This window comes from Xyrauchen texanus, chromosome 30 (genome assembly GCF_025860055.1).
Source record: "Xyrauchen texanus isolate HMW12.3.18 chromosome 30, RBS_HiC_50CHRs, whole genome shotgun sequence".
NCBI lineage: Eukaryota > Metazoa > Chordata > Actinopteri > Cypriniformes > Catostomidae > Xyrauchen > Xyrauchen texanus.
Window position 1 is genome coordinate 2,178,866 of NC_068305.1, and position 27,740 is coordinate 2,206,605.

Genomic DNA, 27,740 nt, shown 5'->3' on the forward strand with positions numbered 1-27,740 from the left:
AAGCATTCTTTAAACCCCTCTTGAAATTAGAGGTCTGTTGGTTTTGGCCCATGTTTATTTGCTTTCAGGTTAGCAGATTTATATAAGTATTGTGGAGAAACAGTGTGATGATTTTGTTCAGTTTTCTGTTGTTATTTCAGTCAAAAAACTGTTGGAGTTTGATTGTGTGCTTTACATAAATGGGGGCATATGTTCATATGAATGATTGCCTGGACTGAGTGCTTTTAGGTGATTTTGTAAATCACTTGAAAATTTTAATTTTGTCATTCTGTAAAAATTCAGTTCCACACTTAAAACGGCAGGAGGGCATTTACTTTTCAGTGATGTTAGCCAATCAGAACAGTGGGCGTGTCTTAAAGGGGAAGTACACAGAAAACTGAGTGTTTCAGACAGAAGTCCAGAGACAGAGTAGAAAATGTTCTGCAATACTACATTATTTACTAGGGTCAATGACGTGATTAAATAAATTAAAAATGCAATTCACACAAAACTATTACTTGAATACACTTCTTCTATGATGAACATTTTTACAGTTACAAAGTCATTTTGATATTTGTTCTGGCGCTTAAAGTCAAAAATGTGGTGCAACCGTCTGGAGACAGTAAAAGAAATTCAAGGTATCATTTAAAACTGAAATTCTTAAAAAAGAAATGTTGGCATGAGTTGAGTTGAATAATCTTTTATTATTATTTCTTTAAAACAAATGCAGTGAAACTATTTGATTGAAAATATATTTAATATTTCAAAAACTTTTGTCCACCAAATCAAAGTCACGTGACACAAACAACATGTAGGTAGAAATGTTGTTGTCATGTGACACAAATCATAAAACAGAGAAGATCTCTTTAGACCCACAAGACTTCTTCACAAACCATCATTTTGTCAAATAGAAATAAATCTCAATATTTGAATGAAAATGCACATTTGGTTCAGGTCATTTAGTGCAACCATGAGAAAACCTCTTGATATTCTTACCTTGAAACAAACACTTGAAAAGTTCAATGATGAAGTTGTGTACACATGTATTCAATGTGCGAGGAAATTATTTGAATATCTTTTGATGGTTGCAGCACATGACATTTATAAAGTCATTAAATACAGTTTTGTACAAAATAATACAAAAGTTTTTCAACCAATTTGTGAAAACATCATGAACTCAAAGATTACTTGTCTACGAACTTGACACGTTTTAAACCAGATTTTTTAAATATTTCTCAGTTTGGTCACCTCAGAATACCTTATTTGTTAATGACCCAGTGAACTTAAGGAATAAAACAGAATAAAAAAAATGATGCATGTCACGACCCCTTTTAAGCATGGTTTTATCTAGCGTGTTGAATGTAACAGATATCAGCATGACTGCAAAAGATGCTTTGGCAGTATTGCAGTCATGCATTTGAACATTATTGAATGAGAGAGAGAACAGAGTTTATATTCCCACTTCACAACTAGACAAGCTCACTGTTAACAGATGTCTACATAGACGTTTGTCTTCTCCTGATGTGAGAGCTGTTCCACAATATAGGGAGCACAGTTATGCCATTCACAGAGAAGAAAGTCCTAGAATGCATTGTAAAGCAAATAAATAAATACATTAATAAATCCAAAAATCGCAAGTCGAGTATTGACTTATAAATGAGGAACAAAACAAGCAATTTGTCATGATAAAGTTAACAATATCTGCAGTATCTAACTGCCAAGTTCTCAGAGTAGCTGGAGTACAATAGAAGCTAGCGCAGCAGGAAGAGACAGACACGGAGAGAGTTTTTCCATTTCATTTTTTCTTTATTATTAAATAAGTGCAATTATTGTTGATTGGTTAAGTGCTAAAAAACTACTTGAAGTACTGGTATAGTCTCCAGTGTATGATTATTAGATATTATTAGGTATGAAAATATCCAGCCGATAGCAGTGTGACAGTGGCTGAAAAAGTGGGCAGACAGTGTTTACATTCACTTAAACATTACCGACACGGAGTACATTAATAATTCTAAAAACATTTTACTGAATTTCGAAGTGTATTTTAACATTTCTTAAACTGTATCTGTTCTCTGTGTCTGTTTGTCGTTGTGTCTGATAGCCCCGCCCACAGAGAAATGTCACTGGTTCAAAATCCTATTCCTCAAATCTGTACATAAAATAATGAATGGGTTTAATGAATTGGTTGTGAATGGTTTCACGTTCAGTTTAGTTGCAAACGTGTTGCATTGCACATGCTTGAAGACCTAGTGTACAAGTATTGCAACATGCTGACATCAAACTCCATTAGAATCAACTCTGAATCGAGTCGTCCATGTAGGGCTGGGCGATATTGCTTCAGAATTTATATCTCAATATTTTTTAGCAAATTGACAATATTCAAAATGTATCTCAATAATTATGTTTTTGCTCTGAAATAGCATAAAATTGATTTAATTATTTATTTTATCAGAGGAACCATAATTTCATCTAAACATTAAATAAAAATCTATTTAAAAATGAAGCCATGTTTCCCACTGTTGTTCAATAAATGAACACAAGGGAGATTAAAATGTCATCATTTTCATTGATTTCCACATTTATACTTCTATTGGTGGCCAAAAGTTTGGAATAATGTACAGATTTTGCTCTAATGGAACGAAATTGCTACTTTTATTCACCAAAGTGGCATTCAACTGATCACAATGTGTAGTCAGAACATTAATAACATGAAAATTTACAATTAAAATAATAAAAAAAAACAACAAAAAAACGTTCAAATAAAAGTTTAATAAACGTAAACAACTTCAAAGAGTTCTCATCAGAAAATCTTCCATGCACAGCAATGACAGCTTTACAGATCCTTGACAATTCTAGCTGTCAGTTTGTCCAGATTCTCAGGTGACATTTCACCCCACACTTCCTGTAGCACTTGCCATAGATGTGTCTGTCTTATCTGGCACTTCTCACGCACCTTACAGTCTAGCTGATCCCACAAAAGCTCAATGGGGTTAAGATCCATAACACTCTTTTACAATTATCTGTTGTCCAATGTCTGTGAGTTCTTTGTCCTCTCTAACCATTCCTTTTTGTGTTTCTGTTCAAAAGTGTCTTTTTCTTTACAGTTCTTCCCATAAGGCCTGCATCCCTGAGCCTTCTCTTTACTGTTGTACATGAAACTGGTGTTGAGCGGGTAGAATTCAATGAAGCTGTCAGCGGAGGACATGTGAGGTGTCTATTTCTCAAACTAGAGACTCTGATGTACTTATCCTCTTGTTTAGTTGTACATCTGGTCTTCCACATCTCTTTCTGTCCCTGTTAGAGACAGTTGTTCTTTGTCTTTGAAGACTGTAGTGTGTACCATTGTATGAAATCTTCAGTTTTTTGGCAATTTCAAGCATTGTATATCCTTCATTCCTCAAAACAATGATTGACTGATGAGTTTCTAGAGAAAGATGTTTCTTTTTTGCCATTTTTGACCTAAAATTGACCTTAAGACATGTCAGTCTATTGCATACTGTGACAACTCAAATACAAACACAAAAGACAATGTTAAGCTTCATTTAACAAACCAAATATCTTTCAACTGTGTTTGATATAATGGAAGTGACTTTCTAGTACCAAATGATCAATTTAGCATGATTACTCAAGGATAAGGTGTTGGAGTGATGCTGCTGTCTAGATTAGATATAAAAATGACTTTTTTCAAATAGTGATGATGCTGTATTTTTACATCAATAGTGTACTGACTATACTTTGTGATCAGTTGAATGCCACTTTGGTGAATTAAAGTTCCAATTTCCTTCCGAAACAGCAAAATCTGTACATTATTCAAAACTTATGGCCGCCAGTGTATATTTAACATACAATCATATATGGAAGGTTTATAAAAATCTTATTTTCCTTTCTTTGTGAATGAACAAGGTGTGCAAAAAGTACTTTTATTTTTTGGAAAACTTGATGAATATTGCATTGTACTAAATTATTACTGTGAAACCCAGTGAAGTTTATTACTATAATATGCTGGATTATTATTATTTTCAGGATGAGATTTGTTAAAGATAAATACATATATTTCGGTCTTATTTACTTTTATTTTGACACTACATGCAGTTGGGTTTATTTCACCTTCACCAGGAGCTTTTATTATGAAATGGAAAGGCCCATGTCTGTTTAACAGTTATAAGTTTCGCATCTTGTGAACCGCTGTCAAACTCTACTTTACTGTTCCATATTTGTAGATTTTTATAATAAATGAATAGTGGTCACTAATGTTTTGGAATTGCGTGAATGCTTGAACCAGCAGTACTTCACAATGCAGGTGAACTGCCCCCGCCAAGCGTCCACACTGATCAGCGCATTGCTGGTTTATTCTGAAGTGCACACAGACATGTTTTATTTGTCTTTAATCGGAGCCTTTGGCAGTTAAATAATCACTTATGATCACGGGTGCACATAACTGGTACGCATGCACAACAAAAATCAGGAATGCGTAATGCGACTTGTGTTACTCCGCGCCTTTGCGTACTTAACCGATCTTCTCATCTAAACTTACACAGACCCGGCGCCAGACACAAATTCACGGACGGGCATTACATTTTTTTCAGGGGGGCACAACTGAGATAAACCTAATTGCATAATAACATTAAATGATATGACCGATTATGAATTGAATATGTATGATACAATGATAATGATCGATAGTAGCCTGTTACATAATGTACTGACGCTATTCAAATTCATAACTGACGCTAAAGATTTGTGCTGTTTAGGCTCGCGCAGCCTCTCGATGAAACAAATAGGCCTAACTGCAGCTCACACAAAGAAACTCAGTTAGCATACTGCGGTAAAAAATTCAAAATGTGTAAGTTAGTTTTTATATTTATAACATGAAGCAACACCATACAACCAAGCGCTGAATACCATCACGATTGAAAATGTAACACTGATTTCGACAGTTCAATAAACAAGTAATTCATATTAAGTCACTTACATTTTAGATGCAATATTGACTTTTTGTTCTATTTTAAAACAAAGATCCCAACAGAAATAGATCTCAGAGTCAACCATGTTTTCATTACTAAATGATTCAGTGTTTTAAATTAATCGGTTGAGTCAAAGATTCAATGATCCATTCATGAACGACTACTTTATTCTTGATGAATCAGCTGTTTGAACGAATCGTTTGAACAAATGACTCAATGACTCGCTTAACACCGCAGCTGCTTATCCCTTACCCACCTGTGGCCTTGACGTCCCTTGCTTGAGGCTATGGCTTTGGCAAGTAACGTTAGACCAACTAGTATCGCTGGAATGGCTAGCCTCTGCAGTGTTGGGAGTTGGATCGACCTCTTGTGAACTGCTACACCCTGGGTCTTCTCCCCATACCTCGCTGCTCTCTTCTGCCAACTTTGGTGGTCTTTGATTAAAGAAACGCCGTATATCCATGGTAACTGTCACACGAAATAGCTCAGCATAGTTGTTTAAAAAAAAAAAAAAAAAACAGCTAAAAACAGATAAATATGACACGTTCACTTTCGAGGAGGGGGAAGATCCGGAGGATTCAGAGGAACTGGTAAAGAAATTTGAAGAAATCTGCCTGCCTGTAAAGAATGTAATTATGGACAGACATGCATTCAATACAATGAACCAGAAGCCACATGAAACAATCCAGTCCTACGTTGCCACGTTAAAGACACTAGCCAGAAAATGCGAATTTGGGACGTTGCACGACGAACTGTTAAGAGATCGACTGGTATGTGGCATTCACAATGACAACATCCGCACACAGCTGCTGAAAGAAAAAAATCTAACTTTAAATTCAGCTATCGAAATATGCATGCTACGTGAGCAGTCTGAAAAAGGAAACAAAGAAATAAAAAAAGAAGCAGGTACCAAAGAACTAAAGAAGGAAAGTGAAGTTTGTGCAGTGCAATATTTTACGTGTTCGAACTGTGGTGGCCAGCATTCATCTGACCGCAGCAGCTGTCCAGCCTTCAACAAGCACTGCAATGTGTGTGGGAAATGGAATCACTTCTCTAAATGCTGCAGATCAAGCAAAACACGCATCTACAACAGATCAGAACAAGGTCCATCTCTGTCAAACAGAGCACCCCACACCATACGCAGAGGAGAACAAACACATATAATTAGTGAACTTGATGCACAAACTGCATATGAACCAGCAGATTTGTTTTACTGTGAAAGTGTAGAGGTGCCAGCTGATAAGGGAGAGATATTTACCATCCTGTCCACTTCCAACACAGGGAAGCAACTTGAGGTGAAGATTGACACTGGAGCCCGGTGCAATGTACTGTCTAGAGGCGTTCACCCAGGTGCTCATGTCGACCACAGCCATGTAGTCAACCTTGTGGCCTATGGTGGTCAGATTATAAGGACTTTAGGTGTCACTAATGTAAACTTCACATGTGGGACACTACAGTTCCATGTTGTTGACAATGATGTAAAACCTCTATTGGGCCTCAGAGACAGCGTCAAATTAGGCTTTGTGCATCTTGGCCTGAATGTGCACGATCTCCAACAAGGGGACCCCGAGCTCACAGAGTATAAAGATCTCTTTGACTGCAGCACCATAGGCAAACTGCCTGTAGTGTATCACATGCGCTTGGACCCCTCTGTGCACCCTACAATACGTGCTCCCAGACGAGTGCCATTGGCAATGAAAGACAAAATAATCAATGAACTCAACAGAATGACTGAACTGGGAGTCATTAAGTCAGTTCAGGAGCCCACTGAGTGGGTCTCGTCTATGGTGGCTGCACGTAAAAAAGATGGTGCCGTAAGACTGTGTATTGCCCCTGTCCACCTCAACAAAGCCCTCCTCAGGCCACATCATCCTATGAAAACAGTGGAACAGGTGATCGCTGAAAAAACCACTACACTCAGCTTCTGCGCGCCTTCAGAGGATGATGCTTAAGCTGCAGCGCTACAACCTCACTGTCATTTACAAGAGAGGCAAAGAGCTATACCTAGCAGACGCGCTCTCACGTGCACACCTGCCCTCCACTGACTGGGCTGAAACTAGTGAGGACTACGATGTGATGACAGTGGAAGCTCTCTCCTCAAGAAGAATTGTGGAACTGAGGCAGGAAACACAGGCAGACCATCTGTGCAGGCACTTATCTGAGGTCGTTGCGGAGGGCTGGCCTGACTCATCAAAGAAGCTGCCACATGACCTCAGGCAGTTCTATGCCATAAGAGACGAACTCACAGTTGATAATGGCCTATTGCTCCGTGGTCAGCGCTTAATCATTCCCCACTCACTGCAACCCTATTATATCAGACAGCTGAATCAGGGCCACCCGGGCCTATAAGCAACAAAACGCAGGGCCAGAGAAACCATGTTTTGGCCCAGCATATACGATGACATTGAACATGAAATCTCCAGGTGTGCTCCTTGTAATGCCCTCAGACCACACCAAACAAAGCAGCCCCTTCAATTGCATTATATACCAGACTTGCCATGGGCTCTCACAGCCGCGGACGTTTTTGAGTGGGGGGGAAAAGAACTTCTGGTGCTCGTTGACTCATACTCCGGCTGGTTTGAAATAGACCAACTCCCAAACGTGACCAGCGCGACCATCATAACCAGGCTAAAGCACCACTTTGCCACCCATGGAGCTCCTCAACAGCTAATGACTGACATCGCAGCATATTTCACAAGCAGGGAGTTCCAAGAATTTGCCCACATATGGGACATTTGCCATGTCACCAGCAGCCCCCACTACCCTCAATCAAATGGGCTAGCTGAGAGGGCTGTACGCTCAGCTAAACACCTACTGGAAAAATGTGCACGTGATGGTACAGATGTATATGCAGCACTGCTTAATTTGCGCAACATACCAAGAGATGGGCTGCCCTACCCAGCCCAGCGGCTGTTTTCTCGGCGCACTAAGACTCTCATTCCCATGACCAAGGTTATGTATGTGCCAAAGGTAGAAACACAGGTCCGGGCAGCTCTGACACGGACAAGACAGAGAGGAAAGACACATTATGACAGATCAGCCAGACCCTTAGTTTCGTTGCAAGCAGGGCAGACCGTAAGAATACAGAGTAGGGGATATGACAGATTGGCGACGGTAATAGGAAGAGCACCGCAGCCAAACTACCAGGTCCAGTCCGGAGATGCGACATATGTGAGAAACAGGCGCCAACTCCTACACACACCTGAACAATACAACCCGCCCACAACAACAGAGGCCCCACTCAACCCCGATAGTGCATCTCTGCCAGAACCCCAGCCTAATGTCGAACAGCCGCAAACAGAACAAGTGCAGGAACCACCCGTAGTTGTCACCCGTTCAGGAAGAATATCAAAGCCTAATCCCCGGTTCAAAGACTACACGACATAAGCTTAGAGAGTTCTCTCTACCTCTGTTGCAACAGCCCTGTGTTTTTTTTTTTTTTGGCTGAAAAAAAAAAAAGAAAAAAAAGAACAATGTTGTATTCTGTTTTGCAATGTTAAACATTGTATTCTGTTTTGCAGTGTTGTATCATATTTTGGTACACGTGTTAGGTTTTACACTGTTTTCCAGTTTTACTGCACTTATATAGCAGATAAAGCTAAGGGCTAACTGTTATATATATATATACTCATCATTAAGAAGGGGGATGTAGATTATGTTGATGACGTAGAAGATGACGTAGGAGGTCTAGTAAAAAGTGGAAACGTGGAAATAAGGCAGAAGTGAATAATGATAATAAAGAGCAGACCTGAGTTCTACACGAGGTGTCAGTAAGTTTGTACACACATCTACAGAGGGGTTTCTTTATTGTACATTTATTTGCATGTATGGTTTGCGCTGCGCTGTTTAAATTGGTCAGCGCAGCGCTGGTGAGGATTGTTCGTGCCGCGCTGCCCATTGGGTGTCACTAGGAAACACGTCCGCGCTGCGCTGACGAATCGGCCGCGCGGCTCGGACCATTGAACCGCGGCGCGAGCTCTGTAAACCCCAGCTGTCTCGTCCCACTTTTGGTTTGTTTGGGGTGTGTAATTAGTGGTGAGGTGGTTAGTTCTCTGTCCAATGCTGGGCTCTGCACTAACATGAATTCCAGTTCTGTACTCACTAAACCAACCTCAGATCTGAGCTCTGTGGAGCACTTATGCTCATGTTTTCCTTATGGTTTAGCAAGTTGGCCAAACTCCTGTAATATGTTGAGCCTTCAGTCTCTCTTCCTCTGTCATTTTCAGTTTGTAATGATTAATGTGCAATTCACACAAACTTCCAAATGCTCCAGCACAAGTTTATAAGGAAGCACTTACATAAATCAAAAATCATTCACGAGGCTGTTTCAGTCTGTGCCAGAAACTCTAGGATGAGTGATAATGCCATCTGGATATGCTGGTTAGTTCACATGGCTGACCTTTGACCTTTTGAATCACCAGGAACCTTCTAACCTTGCTGGTGAGAAGCTAATGTTTACCCAACAGGCATTTATAGAGGAAACAGCAGAAACACACACCTTTTGACATTCACAATGCTGTTCTCACCTCAAGTCATTAACGTCTCACTGTGAACTGTATTTTCTAAGGGAGTGAATCCAATTATTTGAGCAGCATTTGGAATTGTTCTGTAATCCAGATCCCAGACAAAGCCTGACTTTAGTATACTTCCTGTTTGCACAGGAAAACTGACTGTGTTTGTAATAGCATACTAACATGCTACAATATTTCTGCAGTATGCAGTAAGCATTGTTAGGCACTGTATTTCACAATACAATGCATTCGACTTGAGAGGTGACGAATGAACCAGAGCTGATATCAGCTGATTTTATTTTTATTTTTTTACTTTGTCACTATTTAACACAAAATTGAATACAAATATATATTTTTTTTTATTTCCAAGATATAACTGGGCGGCACTCCTGCAGTGTAGCATACAACTGAAATATTTATCGTTGTATTCAGCATATTGTCTCACATTTTTTCTTTAAATAGTAGGCTGTATAAAGTGCATTCAGAAAGTATTCAGACCCCTTAGTTATTTTTTTTTACATTTTCAGGCATGAAAACTCCTCACCTTTCAGCGAAATTCACCGTTTTGAAACCAAAATGGGACACCTAAGTGATTTGTCCAGATCCGATGAGAAAATATTCGGGGGTGGAGGGGTTGTGGCCAGCATTTACCCACTAATATATATACATAGTTACCATAAACTTTGCAACTTTAGGCTCTTTTTAACCAATCATCCAGATACTGTTCTGTGCACGCCCGGAGCAGAAATGAGCTCCAGATACTGTTCTGTGCACGCCCGGAGCAGACATGAGCTCCAGATACTGTTCTGTGCACGCCCGGAGCAGAAATGAGCTCCAGATACTGTTCTGTGCACGCCCGGAGCAGAAATGAGCTCCAGATACTGTTCTGTGCACGCCGAGCAGAAATGAGCTCCAGATACTGTTCTGTGCACGCCGAGCAGAAATGAGCTCCAGATACTGTTCTGTGCACGCCGAGCAGAAATGAGCTCCAGATACTGTTCTGTGCACGCCGAGCAGAAATGAGCTCCAGATACTGTTCTGTGCACGCTCGAGCAGAAATGAGCTCCAGATACTGTTCTGTGCATGCCCGGAGCAGAAATGAGCTCCAGATACTGTTCTGTGCACGCCCGGAGCAGAAATGAGCTCCAGATACTGTTCTGTGCACGCCCGGAGCAGAAATGAGCTCCAGATACTGTTCTGTGCATGCCCGGAGCAGAAATGAGCTCCAGATACTGTTCTGTGCACACCTGGAGCAGAAATGCACCCTCACGAGGACAGCGTATATGGTTCTGTGTGCTCGTATTATGGGGCCTGCACGTGCCTGATTTTTATGTGCGATATTATGGTACTAGGCAAACGCCATAAAGTATATTTACCCATAATGTGTAACACTCAATAGCCATTCAGACTGTCAAGTATACCCTCCAATCCAGAGAGAAGTATGGCAGTTGAGTTTTTCAGACGAGATTATGTCAGATTTGGGGAGGTGGATCGCACACTCAAGAACATCCGTTCAGCAGGAGCCACTAACAAATGCCAGCAGCAGCAGAGTCTGCTTCAAAAGAGACTTAACTGTGGCTGCAAAGGATCCAGTAGTGCTCAGGATCTCAAAAAACAGGCAGCTGAAGAGGAGATGAGGGCAAGGCTGAGACATGCTGCTAAACAGAGAAAACGGCCCTTGACAGTCTGGTTCAGGTGTAAAATAAAAACAGACCCCTGTTACGCTGTGTGTTTTGTGGAATGACTTGCCTCCACATATTAAAATGGCCCCCATATTTTATGTGTTATTATATTTTCTATTTATTCTTTGTGCAGCACTTGGGTAATCTTGTTGTTTTTTAAAATGTGCTATATATAAATACAGGATTGGATTTTTTGCTGGCATATCCTTCTCACCTTTTTTACCCCTGACCAGTTTGCATGCCTGTATTTTGTTATGTTGCAGTCTTATGCTAAAATTCACATCAATCTACACATAATGACAAAGCAAAAAACTGATTTTTGATAACTTTGTTATATTTCAGTTTTTTCTTTTTTAATAAATTTGCATTGACATTAGTATTCAGACTCTTAAATGAGTACTTAGTTGAAGCACCTCTGGCAGCAATTACAGTCTCAAGTCTCAAGTCTCTCTCTCTCTCTCTGCTCTCTCTCTCTCTCTCTCTCTCTCTCTCTCTCTCTCTCTCTCTATATATATATATATATATATATATATATATATATATATATATATATATATATATGAGTGTGGCTCATTCTGAATTCTTAAAGCTCATTAGGATCCGTTTAAACATTCTGATTCACCAAGGCATGTCTCAACTGCTACCAAAAACACACAAATTGAAAGATTTGACGCAACAGGAGTAGACCTGTATGAATAGCGGACACTTTTGATGATTATTTAAGGCCGTAAACGCCCTCAGCACAAGTTTGTGAAAGCAGACACTTCTAGATACGCAAGCTCAATATAGTTCATTGTTGTTTTCCAAAATGGTTCGTGTTATATTCTCAACATTGCCACAAGGGGTGCAATAGAGGACATTAGTGTGAACAGTCCACTTCTTCTAGATTGTTGGTTGCTTAAATAATAATACATTTTGACCAACACAAAATGGGTGTCGTTTTAAAGCTTAGAAGCTGGACTTTACAATGCATTTATGCAATTTAATACACTCTGGACTGGTCCTTTTTCATTTCCTGACTGATGAAACTGTGCTGTTTTCATAAATAATGAAATTTGGTTATTTACTGTATGCCATATTGTCAAACATATGGTCATACAGATATAATATTTCAAACAAAAACAGAATATTCAATAGGTAATAATGTGGGATGGTGCTTGATTTTACCCATTGGCGTTTGACTGGAACATTTAAAGTGGACGTTGATTTTATTGATTACAATTTGTTTCCCGTCTGCATGCCGAGGCAGAAATAGTGGATACATTAGGAAAGATATTGCACTGAGATCATGCACTGATAAACTGCGCACATTTATTAAGTGACATTTATTAATACAGAAAATGGGATCAGTTTTATGTTGCTTATTTTATAGAGAGTGAAAGAAGGTTGGATGATAATAGCGAGACAGTGGAAAGTATAAGGGAGAGCCAGATCTGCATAGAGAGAGCCGGTCATCTCTCTCCTGCTGGCTGTGGAGAGACGGATGAACAGATTTATGTTCATTTGGACAAATGGTGCTGAAGTCTGTCCTCTCCAGCGCCTGATGTCCATGCTCTGAGCATTTGGGATTTGAAGTTGTTTACCTCTCAGTGCAATCACATGCTTAAGGAACTGGAACCAGATCCTTTACGGCCCTGTCCGACTTGGCCCGATTGCCTGGAACAGTTTCTCCAATAGAGTGTTTTGTCAGCCAATTTTTATGATGGTTTGACAAAGCCAACATAGTGTTATTCTAAAGACATGGTTTCAGGTTTTTCCAAAACGTTTATTCCTCACGTATGCATTCCTCTCTCCGTTCTCCACCAGGCTCGTACATGATGGTGGACACCTCTCAGCATGATTACGGAGAAAAGGCTCGTCTGCAGCTGCCTGTGATGAAGGAAAATGACACACACTGCATCGACTTTAACTATCTTCTGCATTGTCCAGACGGCTCCAGCCCGGGAACGCTCAACATCCTGGTGAAGGTCAATAAGGGGCCATTGTCCAACCCCATCTGGAACGTCACTTCCTGCATAGGCAAGAGCTGGATGAAGGCGGAGCTCGCCGTCAGCACCTTCTGGCCCAATGAATACCAGGTATGCAAATGATTCTCCTAATCAAAAGGCATTGTGTAGAATTTATTTCTATAACGTGTACTCCATGTCATGTGTTTATCTGAGCACACCTAATCAGTATTTTTGTCTTGTTTTGCAGTTCAAAACATCCTTATAGCAAGAAACATTATTTGAGAAGCAAAATTGCCTAAGAAATGAGTACTACTTTTAAGAGAATCCTGGTGGGTCTCCATGTTTGGGTCACAGGTGGTGTTAGTTTTGTTTAAAGGTGCATACCCTCCAAAGAGAGAGGCTGACTCTGTGCGAGGAGTGACTTATGGCAATTTAGATTAATTGAAATTGAATTGAATTGAATTAGAAGTTCTTTGGAGGTTTTCTTCTCTTGTCAAATGTTCTAGTATGATTGTTCATTGGACATTTGACCATTAAACAGGACTAATTCAGCAGTGATTATAGTAGTGGTAAGATGAAAATGCCACTGAGTGTTTAGAAAAAGACTTGAGAATGATTCCTTGCATCTGAAATGTCACATTGATTGTTTGAATTGTTTAAGTGGGACGTGAAGAGCACAGCTCTGGAAATGCCATTATGGGTCAGTGGAGCTCTTTCACAAGATTTTATTTCAATACAACAGCTTTTCATTTTTTCCCATTTTTTTTATTTCTGAAACGTTTTGTCTACTTAATATGATTCTCTTCTTCTCTTCTATTTTTCTCACCTTATCTTTCTCTTCTCATCTTTTTTCTGGTCTCTTTTCTCGTATCATCTCGTATCATCTCTTCTCATCTCATCTGGTCTCTTCTTGTCTTCTAGTCTCTTCTCATTGGTGTTTTCTTCTGGTCTTGTCTATCTTTTGTCTCTTCTGGTCTATTCTTTTCTCTTCTCTTCTCCTCACTTCTCGTCTCGTCTCTTCTAATCTCTTTGTCACAAATCAGCAGAGGCAGGACCCAAACACAGAGAAAAAAAACTAAAAGATTTATTAACACAGAAATAACAAAAACCAACATAAACTACCCTGTAGGGGACAAACATAAAGTCCAGCGCTGAAAGCTAGGCTGGGACAGACGTACGGGAAGCAGGACCGACCGGACCGACTAGGGACAGGAACCAGAGATGAGACCGACATGAACATTAAACAAGTACAAGATGAACTGGCACTGGACAGCACACACGAGGAGACTAAAATAGGGAAGGAAATAAAACAGGTTAATGGGCAGGGCAGGTGTAACAAATTAACTTATAATGGGCAAACAAGGTGGCAGGGTATGACGCAAGACTGAGAGACATTCAGTAACACAGAAACAAAACAAAGCCACATGCTCTTACAAGACACAAACACCTGAATGGCATGAGTGCACATTGGCAAGACAATAAAGCAATATACGCTCATGCCAACCGACAGACAACACTGGAGAATGCGTAGCAATGCCAAACAAAGGAATGCCATGCATTCTCACAGCCTGTGTGTACATCGTGAGGCAAACTCCAAGCGATGCATGGAACAGGCGATAAAACGAGACAGGACACCTGTGTGAGAGTTCGGCTCCACACAAACCAGACACCTCAGACTGAACTGACTGAACCTCAGCACAACGTGAATACGTAGTGCAACACGAGCGCAACACGTAGCGAGTCCGTGGTCACGAGAGACTGACATAAACAATTAATGTTAGTGCATGCCGCCAAGATGACATAAGCGCAATGCACCCACACCAATAACAGACAGAACATGGAGCATGAATGTCCAGATCCCGACACAGACCGAAGCTGAACCAGACAGGGAAGTCAGGATCCAGACGCCATGCTCCGGACATGAAAATGAGATAAGACCAACCGAAGAGCGCACGGCAGGGAAACTACAACTGAAGCTGTGCGCTCACAAAGACAGAACACATTTTGGCAAAACTCACATTTTATCTTTCACTTCTCATCTTTTTCTTGTCTCATCTCTTCTCTTATTTTTTTTTTCTTCTGGTCTCTTCTCATCTTCTAGTCTCTTTTCTTCTCTTGTATTTTTCTCATCTCATTTCATCTAATGTCTTCTCATCTTTATTCTCATCTTGTCTCTTCTGATGTCTAACTTGTCTGACGTAACTGGACTTCCTGTTGCTGACGGCACGCTGCACGAGTGTTTGTTTGTAGCTTAGGCTGCTTAGCATTGCTTATTCTTATTCTCAAAAGTTCATTGTTATATTCATCATTCATTGTTATGTCCTTTGTCATTTTACCGCGTTTCAGGTTTTTCCGCTTCTGTACTGCTAGCACCTAGCTAGAGTCTGTGTTTGTAGCCTGCTAGTTTTTTAGCATCACTTATATATCTGTTTTCAACCTTTAATCCTTAACATCTGGCATTTTTAAGCATGCATCAGGTTTTCTCTCGTATTATTCTCTTATCACGATTCAACTGCGCACATATTCCACCTGCATCCGCGTTCTATTTTTTTGCGATTAAACTGCGTGCGGTTTTTCAGTGCGCACCCATTTTTTCTCCTCTGCAGTACACAGATTATTGCATCGATCTCAAAGCACCGCTTATCAAGAACAACCAACAACAACAAACAATTGTGTGAGGGATTCACATCAATCTCAAACCCTCACCGCTCAGGAACAACCAATAACAACAACAAACAATTTGCCGTAAGTCATGGCATCCGCTCATGTTATTTCTTCATCCATTGCATGTCACATCTTTACAATAGCCTCCTCTGTCAGCAGTGAGGGATTCACATGTGATAAATATAAGGAATTAGTCAGGCTAACAGAGAAGGTTAATGAGTTAGAGACTCGCATCTGAACGCTAGTGGAGGTCAGTGAGAAAGAGAAGCCGGTAGATACTGTTTCGGATGCGAGTAGTACAGAGAGCAACACACACACTTTGGTTCCTGCTATAGAGCCCCTGCAGCAGGGCATTTGGGTGACGTCTCGGCTGCATACTCGTAGGGCAAAGAGACACCACTCTCCCTTTCCAGTTAGGGTTTCCAATCGATTCTACCCACTCAGTGATATACCCACTGAGAATCATGTTGAAAGAGCCCTTGTTATTGGTGATTCTATTGTAAGGAACGTGGAAATAAAGACTCCAGCCACTATTGTTAATTGCTTTTCGGGGGCCAGAACATCTGACATTAAATCTGTAAGGGGGTTAAGATGGGCAAGGAGGAGGCGAGAACCGGCTTGTCAATATAAATACGATTTAATTAAACTTAAAACAAAAAGCGCAAACATAAACACATGACGACATGCCCGTAATTCTCTCTCTCTCGAACCGTCGTCACCGGCTGCCTTTATCCCTCGTGTGCCCCATCAGGCCTATTGGGGACCGGGCGTACGACATTCCAGCCCTGCCCCGCCCCGCTCTGCTTCACACTATCAAAGTGCTGGCTAATGCTAAACTTAGATTTCCTACATTTGTTATCCATGTCGGCACTAACGATGTCTGGCTTTGCCAGTCGGAGATCACTAGAGATAACGTTAAAGAGCTGTGCGAATTTGCAAAAATTATGTCAGACACCGTAATATCCTCTGGTCCCCTCCCTGCTCGTCGTGGTGATGAGGTTTATAGATTAGTGTCACTGAATGGCTGGATGTCTGAGTGGTGTCTGAAGAATAAAATAGGATTTATAGACAATTGGAAAAGTTTTTGGGGTAGACCTGACCTGCTCAAGAGAGACGATCCCTCCCATCCCTCCAGGGAAGGTGCTGCTCTCCTCTCTAGTAATTTGGCTCATAGTCTTAATAATTATAGTATTTGACTAACTGGAGCCCAGGTCAGGAAGCAGACACACAGGTCGCATAAACTACAACACATAGAGACTCCTAGATATCTCATAGAGACTGTGTCTCTTCCCTGAACTACCAACCACAAAACCCTCACTAAATAATTTAGAAAAAATTTGATTTACGTCAAACTTGAACAAAACAAACATATTAAAAATACAAATCATATAAAAACAGGGCTGCTAAACATTAGATCTCTTTCTACCAAAGCACTAATTGTCAATGAAATGATTACAGATCATAGTTTGGATGCACTCTGTTTGACTGAAACCTGGCTTAACCGGATGAATATATTAGTTTAAATGAATCTACTCCCCCAGGTTATTGTTATAAACATGAACCTTGTCTGAAGGGTCGAGGAGGAGGTGTTGCTACAATTTACAGTGAAGTTTTTGGTGTTACTCAGAGGACAGGATATAAATGTAAGTCTTTTGAACTAATAATGCTTAATGTGACACCATCAGATAAATAAAATATCTCTGTCGTCTTTTGTCCTTGCTACAATGTATAGATCACCCGGGCTTTATTCTGATTTCCTTGGTGAATTTGGTAATTTTTATCACATATTATAGTTACTGTAGATAGAGCTTTAATTGTTGGTGACTTTAACATTCACATAGATAATGAAAATGATAGATTGGGATTATAATTTATCGATATTCTCAACTCTCTTGGAGTCAGACAAAATGTAACAGGACCAACTCATCACCAAAATCATACTCTAGATTTAATTCTGTCATATGGAGTTGATGTTGATAATATAGAAATTCTGCAGCAGAGCGATGGCATCTCGGATCATTACCTCGTCTCTTGTATGCTGCAATCAACTAATGGTACTCAATCTACACCACTCTATCGTTCAAGTAGAACTATTCTTTCGACCACTAAAGATAGCTTCACTAATAATCTTCCATATCTTTCTCATACACTCAATAAAACCAAAGCCCAGAAGAACTTGATGAAATAACAAAAAATATAAATGCAGTCTTCTCTAGCACTCTTGATATTGTCGCCCCACTTCGAGTAAAGAAAATTTAATAAATAAGCCCTGTACCATGGTACAATGATCACACTCATGCTCTCAAGAGAGCAGCTCGGAAAATGGAACGCGTGTGGAAAAATTATAAATTAGAATTATTTCGTGTTGCATGGAAGGATAGTGTCTGTAGCTACAGACAGGCACTAAAAGCTGCCAGGTCAGCATATTTTAGTAAACTCATAGAAAATAACCACAACAATCCTAGATGTTTATTCATTACTGTGGCTAAATTGTTTAGGAATAAAGCCTCAAAAGAACCAGATATTCCGTCGCAGCACAAGAGTAATGACTTCATGAATTTCTTTACAGAAAAAATTTTAATTATGCAATCATCTGTCATAGCACCTCAGAAAACAATGTCTAATAATTTTCCTCACGTGCAACTTCAATCCTTCTCTGTCATAGGTTATGAAGAGCTAACAAAACTTATCGAAAGCCACAACATGCTTGATAGATCCTATACCAACTAAGCTCTTAAAAGAGGTATCTCCTGTAATTTCAGAACTTTTCTTAATATTATTAACCCCTCGCTACGCTTAGGACATGTCCCAAGAAACTTTAAAATGGCAGTTATCAAACCACTTATTAAGAAGCCACAACTAGATCCTGGAGAATCGGCTAATTATAGACCGATTTCAAATCTCCCGTTTGTCAAAAATTCTAGAAAAGGTAGTATCCTCCCAAATACGTTCATTTCTACAGAGAAATAATATATACGAAGAATTTCAGTCAGGATTTAGGCCTCATCACAGTACAGAGACTGCACTTATGAGAGTTACAAATGACTTGCTCTTATGATCTGATCGTGGCTGCATTTCTCTTCTAGTGCTTTTAGATCTTAGTGCTGCATTCGACACAATAGATCATGACATTCTCTTGAACAGCTTGAGAATTATGTTGGCATTTGTGGAGTTGCATTAGCATGGTTTAGGTCATATTTAGCAGACCGCTACCACTTTGTCTATGTAAATGAGGAATTGTCAAACCAAACAAAAGTAAAATATGGAGTGCCACAGGGATCAGTTTTAGGGCCTCTGCTTTTCTCCATGTATATGCTTCCCCTGGGAGATATTATCAGGAATCGTGGAATAAGTGTCCACTGCTATGCTGACGATACACAACTTTATATTTCTTGAAAACCTGATGAGATTTCACAATTCTCGAAATTAGCAGAGTGTATCAATGAAATAAAAAATTGGATGGCCAGAAATTTCCTTCTACTCAATTCTGACAAAACAGAGGTACTAATTATTGGACCAAAAAACTCTAAAAATAAGCCACTACAATATAATTTGACTCTCGATGGATGTACTGTTACATCATCTTCAACAGTGAAGAACTTAGGTGTTATATTTGATACCAGTCTGTCCTTTGAAAATCAAATTACAAATGTTTGTAGAACAGCATTCTTCCACCTAAGAAATATTGCTAAATTAAGGCATATGCTCTCTGTTGCTAATGCCGAAAAACTAATTCATGCGTTCATGACCTCAATACTAGATTATTGTAATGCATTACTGGGAGGATGTCCAGCAAGATCAATAAATAAACTTCAATTGGTTCAAAATGCAGCAGTCAGACTGCTAACGGGAACCAAGAAATATGATCATATTAGCCCCATTTTATCATTGTTACATTGGCTGTTAAATTCCGTATTAATTTTAAAATTCTGTTAACTACGTACAAAGCTTTGAATGGTCTAGCTCCGCAGTACTTAAGTGATCTTCTACCACGCTATATTCCAACATGTTCATTAAGATCGCAAAATTCTGGCCTGTTAATAGTTCCTAGAATATCAAAATCCACTAAAGGAGGTAGATCCTTTTCATATTTGACTCCTAAACTATGGAATAGTCTCCCTAACACTGTTCGAGATGCAGACACACTCTCTCAGTTTAAGTCTAGACTAAAGACTCATCTATTTAGCCAGACATACACCTCATTTATCCTCCAACCCACAATTAGGCTGCTTTAGTTGGGTCTGCCGGAACCAGAAACTAGAAACAGTGATCATGATTTATATCTCTGCAATAAATTGAATGGCATCTATGCATATATTATTAAATTTTTTCCCTGTCTCAACCTCGGGACTCCTATCCTGAGGTCACCAGAAGCGGCTGGATCCAGCATCATTCATGCTTCGTGTTGGAATCCACTGCTACGTGTCGCTGAATGATGATGACTAAACACAGCCGTTGCCAGCCAAACATCACTTCGGTCTATTATGATGGACTTTAGAGGATGAACTGATGCCAACTCCAACCTTAAGACATGGGATACTTCATATGCCATTGTCTGAACCTTGGATTTAGGATGGACCACACCGAACCTCACCAAAATTACCGGCCAGGTTGAACTGCGTCTGATCTCTGCCTGCATCACCTCGGTCTATTGATGGACAGTTCAAACAAAATCGATGTTTAAACACTGACCCTTAACACTTAGTTTAATCATTTTAAACCATGATTTTAACTATACACAAGTAATATTTACATTACATTCATAATGTTAGTCAGAGGGGAACTGGCCCCCACAGTGAGTCTGGTTTCTCCCAAGGTTGTTTTTCTCCATTAATCTACATCTTATGGAGTTTTGTGTTCCATGCCACAGTCGCCTACAGCTTGCTCACTGGGGTTATTAATACAATAATTTTTTAATTACTTATTTTTAAACATGATAAACAATCATATTTTATCTAATTACACAATGATGATTCATCGACATTATAGACATTACAGTTTTATCATCTGTTAATGCTGATCTTCTGTAAAGCTGCTTTGAAACGATGTGTGTTGTGAAAGGCGCTAAACAAATAAAATTGACTTGACTTCTCATCTCATCTACATTTGTCTTCTCATCTTTTCTCATTCCTTTTCTTCTCTTGTCTTTTCTTTTCTTCTCACCCCATCTCATCACTTCACTTGTATATCTTCTTATCATCTAGTCTCACCTTATCTCTTCTTTTCTGTTCTCATCTTGTATCGTCTCTTCTCATCTTGGCTTGTGTATTTTTATCGTCTCGTCTCATCTCATGTTGTCTCTTCTCGTCTCAACTCTTCTGGTCTCAACAGGTCTCTTTCCTTCCCTTTGGTTTATCTCTATTTTTTTAATCAGTCATGAATGTGGGTGTGTATCTGTCACTGTTAGTTATGTGTCTGTGGTCTGACTGGTTGTTCTGCTTTGGCGTGTGTGAGAGAGAGAGACTGAATACTCAAAGCCTTGGTTTGTATTCACACTAATTGTGAGTCCTGACTGATCGCTCATCTCTCTCTCTGCTGTCTGTGTGAGTGCGTCTGCGGTTGAATATTAAACGGCTGATATAGTTTTTTATCCAATGGTTTAAGACATTTGTATCGTCTTGCCCACAAAGAAGTGTTTGCGTTTCAGAAATGTCTGCTTTAGAATGCAGCACAGTCTTAACAGTGGCAATTAAAGCCTGCCTGTTTGCCTTGAGCTTTGCAGAAATAAAAATGGCATTGTTTATCAACTCTAAATGCAAATAACCCTGCTCATAATGTGTATTAGTTAGTTACTGATACTTCTACTGGCTGTGCACAGACATTACACTCTTTAGGTAGTATTGGGAGATGCTGTTGTGATTAATAATGTATGATATTTCTGAGACGATCTAATGGATTAGAAGGGCTTGTTTCCTCATGTCTTGATTTGATTTTTCACAATATAATGTATTCCACCTGCTGTCCCTGGAAACCCCCAGAGATCTGTCCTTTCTAATGAGTCCAGGCATGTTACGTCCCTTTATTACTCTCTCTCTCTCTCTCTCGCTCTCTCTCTCTCTCTATCCTCCCACTCTGTCCTTCTGTCTTCAGTCCATCTCTAGCCCAAGTGTGGCCATGTTATTTCTTGTCCCCTTTAATTAGTCGCTGATGACTCAAATCTGTTTCTATTTTTCTCCCGGGAAGGGGTGACAAAAGACCTGAATCACTTTTGTTTTTGGGGAGGGTCTTTATCCCCCTCGAGAGCAGTTCACTTCCAAGCTCAGATCGTTAGTTACCATGTCAAACGGACTCACTGAATGCGCTGGACACCTGCCCTCAGTTATCTTTAATTATTTGATCTCAGATCATCAGAAATCTTGCCAGAACATCCAACGGAATAGCTTGAGTATCGTGTCTTTGGAATCATCAGAATTCACAAGAGTGCACAATCGTTTTATGTTGTCAAAAGGAATGAGTTAACATGTTAGATGTGTTCCTTTGGTCTTCTTTCAGTTTTGGTCAATTATTGAATATTCATCCACAGTCGTTATACTTGAGAGAATAAGTTGTTTTTCTGTTTTTTATTTCTTCCCCAAAAAATGACATTGATGTTCCTTTGTGGTTTCCCTCATGTATGATACAGTCTTTAATGATGTTATTTTTGAGATTGCAAGCATAAATGTTTGTTGAAGGAGCCATTCAAGGTTTAATGAAATTCATTGTAAATATGAATGTTTAGCTGGGTATTAATTGATCGATTTATAGATTTAGTATGTTTTTTGTTGAATGTATGGATTGATGACTTTTATTTTGGTATTATCCTGGTATTTGAGGGGGAGTGGTATAGGAAAAGGAAGTGTGTGTAGGTAAGAGAGCATACAGCTTTTTGACCAAATGTCCATAAGTTATTGGTGTATTTTGAGAAAATAAATAACTTCATTTATCATAAACGACTAAAGTTTGGATATCGTTATTGGATTATATGCATCGTTAAATCCCTCAACCTTCTGCAGGAAGTGGGTGCCTTATGTTTGGAATAGAATTGGATCAAGAAAGTCCCTACATGTGTCATAAGGAAAAGAAGGCCTTTTCCCAGGATTCACAGCTTCGTGTGACCACCAATTTTCCCGCTTTCTCCCCAAAGCCAGTTTAGTGGAAGAAAAGGTGTTTCGGGGGTGTGTGTGTGTGTGTGTGTGTGTGTGTGTGTACACACACACACAGTTTTATCTTGTGTCCAGTATAGCAGTAATTTACAGGTGCTCGAGAGCTCAGATTACTGTAGAGACTCCAGTATGTGTGATGTATGATAGGAGTGTATGATGAAGTGTTTAATGTCTGACTTAAAAGGTTGTATTAAATGTGCTTACTAACAATAAAGAGGACAAAAGTAAAGAAATTCACTGGAAACAATCCTATTGTTATCAAGTGTTTTAGTCTCATTTTCCATTTAAAATTGTCTAAAATCCTTTAAAAAAAGATATATTTACTTGAGAAGCAACATAAGATATTTAGACTTGCTTTAAGAGGATGTATATTAAAATGTTTATTTTATATACAAGTATTTTTTTCACTGGTTACACTTCTGCATGTGCAGTAAAGACACATAAATTCAAGATCTATTCTCTAAAAGCAAGTCTAAATATCTTATATGCTGCTTCTCAGGTGAAAGCATCTTCTTTAAAGGATTTTAGATATTTTAAATGATTTGTAAATATAATATATTCAACATTCCCGGATAAACATTTTTTCTTCTGCTGTATATCGGCTAAAGTAAATATACGAGTTTTAGATATTTATATTGGAAACATAATTTGGTTGCAGTGTATAATGGGGTGCATACTACACCTCTCTCACCTTTCTGTTCACTTCAATCTATCTGTAACTCACAAAAAAACAAACTGTCTCTTATTAATAAAGCTGCTATTGCCAATTCTCTTCAGGATTAGAAATTCACAGTGACACATATATTATGATTCAATAAGTCATGAGCCAACACATTATGGGTTAACACATCATCAATGAGCGGCGCATGAGCGGGGCGGTTACGTTGGAAGTTCACATTAGCCGCGTCTCTTCCACGAGAAACAGCAGTGCCTCTGCACAGGATATAACGTTATCTATGGGGTCAAACCGCAAATGTATTCTTTAATAAGGTCATAATAATCTGAGGTTATTGCTGCTTCTAGGACAACAGCAGGCAGTCATGCACACTTCATCTTTATCAGCACACTTGTTTGTGATTGGTTAATGTTGTGTCTATACTGTACACCTGTATATACAGAATGGCAAAAAGTCTGGCAGTTTATTAGTTCTTTCCTTTATTAAGTTATTTTATTCAGTTTACTTGCATGCAGACATATAAATTGTACTGTGCTATAGGTTCGGAATGAATCATTTAGATTTGCTTTTGTGTCTTTTTAATAATCTCCTTATTATTTTAGTGTTGTACTGCACACAGAGCCGCTGAGCTCAGCATGAGCCACGCGGCATAAATAGGCTCAACGTCGAAACTATCCACTCACTGCCGCTTCTGGGACCCGTCACCTCGCGACTCACGCTTGCAGTGTAAACGGTGTCATCTGATAATATGGGCGCTGAAATGAAAACGCGCTGCTCACGCCTTGCACATGCCTCGCTCACAGAGTATGTATAATCGCTGCACTACATAAATAGCTGCACTTAGCATGCATGCTCGAGGGATGAGTGTCCCCATGACAGATCGGAACATTCATGCAACTCATATAAGAGGTGCTGATCTCACAGAGAAATGCCAGTTTCAGAGTTTGTAGTTATTTACATGATCTGCTTCCTTATTATTTGAACTTTATTCAAGCTATAATGCATTAAATATAACTGCATTAAAGATGTAACGCCGAGGTGTTTCCTTTAAAGATGCTCAACTGTCAGTTTTTGTACATGTCCATCAGACGGACTGTTTAGGAGCATCTCACTGATTTCTTGGGTCATAAACGCTGTGTTTTTAGGACGCTGATTTACTGTAAGTTGAAACTAGTTGAAACTTTGAAAAAGGCACCTGGAGATCCCTGCATTTTGTTATGTTTAATCCAGCTATCAAGAATGCCTCCTTTATGAACGGCTCTCATTTTGTGGCTCTGCTGCTTGTGAGGTTTGTTGAGGCACGCTGACTGCCCCCTGCTGACACGCCTCGGAAAAACACAAACTTACATGTACTTCAAGCTTGAATTGCTCTGATTTTAGAAAAATACTTTCTTTCATTTTGGAATGTAGTTACGGTTCAGGGGGCTTGATTAATTGCATTAATACGTTACTTTTTGTATAATACATCATATTAAATGAAAGCAGTAAATTGACAGTCCTAATAAATATTAGAGAGTATCCCTGTAATAACGAATAGATGACTATAAATGATTATAAACACACACCTGTGACAGTGCATTCTAAAGTAATGCGCTACAGAAAGTTGCTCAGCTGCTTGGCAACCATCATGTCATGTCGGAATTACCGTAATAATTAGATTCCAACTCGTAAAATGTGTTCATGTCTTTGAAGAACTTGTAATTACAAGTTATAAACTCGGAATTCTATGAAAGGGCCGACTTGACATTCGTGACATCATTTGAAAAGAACCAATATGGCAGCAGCGTCAACAGTAGTGAACACATATTGGCATGTCATTTTATTTAGCCATTAATGGCTGGAGCATAGTTTAGTTCTAAATTTTTTTGCTGTTATCAACAACAAAGTCATTTTGCTATCATAAGTGTTGCCATAGAAAAGAAAAACTCTATCTGAGGACTTTAACATAATTTTATTAAAGCTGTGGCATCACCAAGTGCAATCGCATGAACAATTACTGTTTACCAACAGATTCCCAAAAAAAATCCCCCTATCTTCTATTGGTCATATAAACAAATATTTCCATCCCAAACTCAAACCATTGGTTGTGGAGCCAATGTTGCTGTTTCGAGCTCAAACCTACAGAGCAACATTTTGAGTGTTACCCTTGAGTGTTACACTTTTTACTTTTTGGTGAAATCAACCTACATATGGCATACTTTAATTAACTGTAAATGTTAAACTGGGATCTGAGTAAATTTTAACATCTAAAAATTAAAGATCTTTAAAACAATTAGCCACTTGAAAAGAATTAATAAGTAAACTGTACACTTTTATGCAACTTACACTTTTCTGACACTACAATCTTTACATGGTGATGAGGGGACTCTCCTTAACCTCCACCAGTGTGCAGCATCCACCTGGATGATGCGACGGCAGTCATAGTGCACCAGTACACACACCATCTGTTGGTAGAGAGGAGAGAGTAGAGTGATGCAGCCAATTAATGGATGGGGATTATTAGGAGGCCATGATTGACAAGGGCCAATGGGGGAAATTTGGCCAGGACACCAGGGTTACACCCCTACTTTTTACGAGAAGTGTCCTGGAATTTTTAATGACCACAGAGAGTCAGGACCTCAGTTTAACATCTCATCCAAAGAATGGTGCCTTTTTACAGTACAGTGTCCCTGTCACTCTACTAGGGTATTAGGACCCAGTTGTGGACTATTTTTCCTCAGGATTTTATACCCATATAGAAGTCTTTATATTCCTTTAGACTCGAGTTATCAAATGCAGGTATCTTCTGACCTCCTCACACATGCACTCTTGACGTGCACATCCACTGTTGTTGTTTCTATCTTCGTCTCCTGTTGTTTAGCGGCGATTGCATAATCTTCTAGCCCTTCTTCGTGAAAACAACAGCTCAACTGTGAGTGTTGCCACCTGTGAACCCACTTATTCATGCAAATAATTCCAGACGCATGCGTTGAGAGACTTGCATACTGTCTGACCAGAGTAAATTTTGGGCTTAAGTTGCCTACCTTTTTGGAATAGAGTTTGCATCGGGAGTGCATCTATGATGCCTTGATATGATGCCTCTGTAGGCAGCTCACTAGGTTTCGGAACAGACCTGGCATGTTGAGTTAAAAATAGTTCAACTTTTAAAAATGGATCTCAAGACATTGTTATTCTCCAGACGAGGAGCAGGGATGATGCCAAAGTTCCTCTTCAAACTGTTCGCTATTGTTTCTTCCGGCATAAATTGGAGAGACTGAAGAGAACTTGAACTTGTGAACTTGATCTGCTGTTCCTGCAGTCAGAGCTGGTGTTATATTGCGTTAAAACTTCAAGAAAGAGTCAAATAAATTGGGATCAGGGTGATGACCATAAACTCAGAGGTAGGAAGTGATAGATTACAATCAAAGCGGAGAAAATTACCCCCTAGATAGAGACACGGACTATCCAGAAGACTTCCGTTTGATAGATCTGGTGCTTGGGAAGCAGGTGTATATTGCTTCTAATGGGGGGTCGTTATGCAGGAGTTTTGGCATGCGGAGGAGCTGAAATGGAGGGCCGTCTATTCTGAAAGGAAAAAAACATTGGTGCGCATCTCCCCAAATGATGTAGGACGTCTTGCTACTCGCTCGCTGACAGACCCCCTCACCACCCCCACAAAATAAAAATAAAAACATACTCCTCACATCACATTTGTATCAATAGCATTTTTTTCTTTCTCTCATTGTTTACTCAGAGAGCTGTGGTAATGATCACCACTGTGCATGCAAATGTGTGTGTGCAAACACTCTCTTGACAAGTGAAGAGATGAGAGCACAGAGCTCAATATTTGGTGAAATGCTGGCAGCAGGAAGCCGTGTGTGTTTGTAGTTTTGTGTCTATGTTTTTGAATATACGGTGTTTCTAAGCAGTATGCTGTAATCAGTGGTGTTTGCAAAGCCAAAATGTAAGAATTTTGATCAAAGCCAGAAACTAAGGATCACCATTTTTGCTTCAGACATGAATGATGCCTCTCTTCGTGCGGCTTGTTGAGGAGAGGTGTGATATTACTTTACTTCATTAATATACTGTATGCTTCTATTTTGAAGCGAATGCTTAGCGTCTGCATACAGTTCAATGCTCACCTTTCAAAGTATACGTCATTTGACGGTGCGCTTACACAGGGGGTTGCCACAT

General features: G+C 39.6%; 1 protein-coding gene across 12 annotated transcripts in view; it reads left to right on the forward strand.

The window, feature by feature from the left end:
* LOC127624282 (receptor-type tyrosine-protein phosphatase kappa-like) overlaps positions 1 to 27,740 on the forward strand; it is a 247,790-nt gene that overhangs the window by 67,606 nt on the left and 152,444 nt on the right. For all 12 annotated transcript variants that reach the window (XM_052099037.1, XM_052099026.1, XM_052099028.1 and 9 more), the window contains one exon: positions 12,943 to 13,214. In XM_052099037.1, coding sequence (XP_051954997.1) covers positions 12,943 to 13,214 — 272 coding nt within the window. The remainder of the gene's footprint in view (positions 1 to 12,942; positions 13,215 to 27,740) is intronic.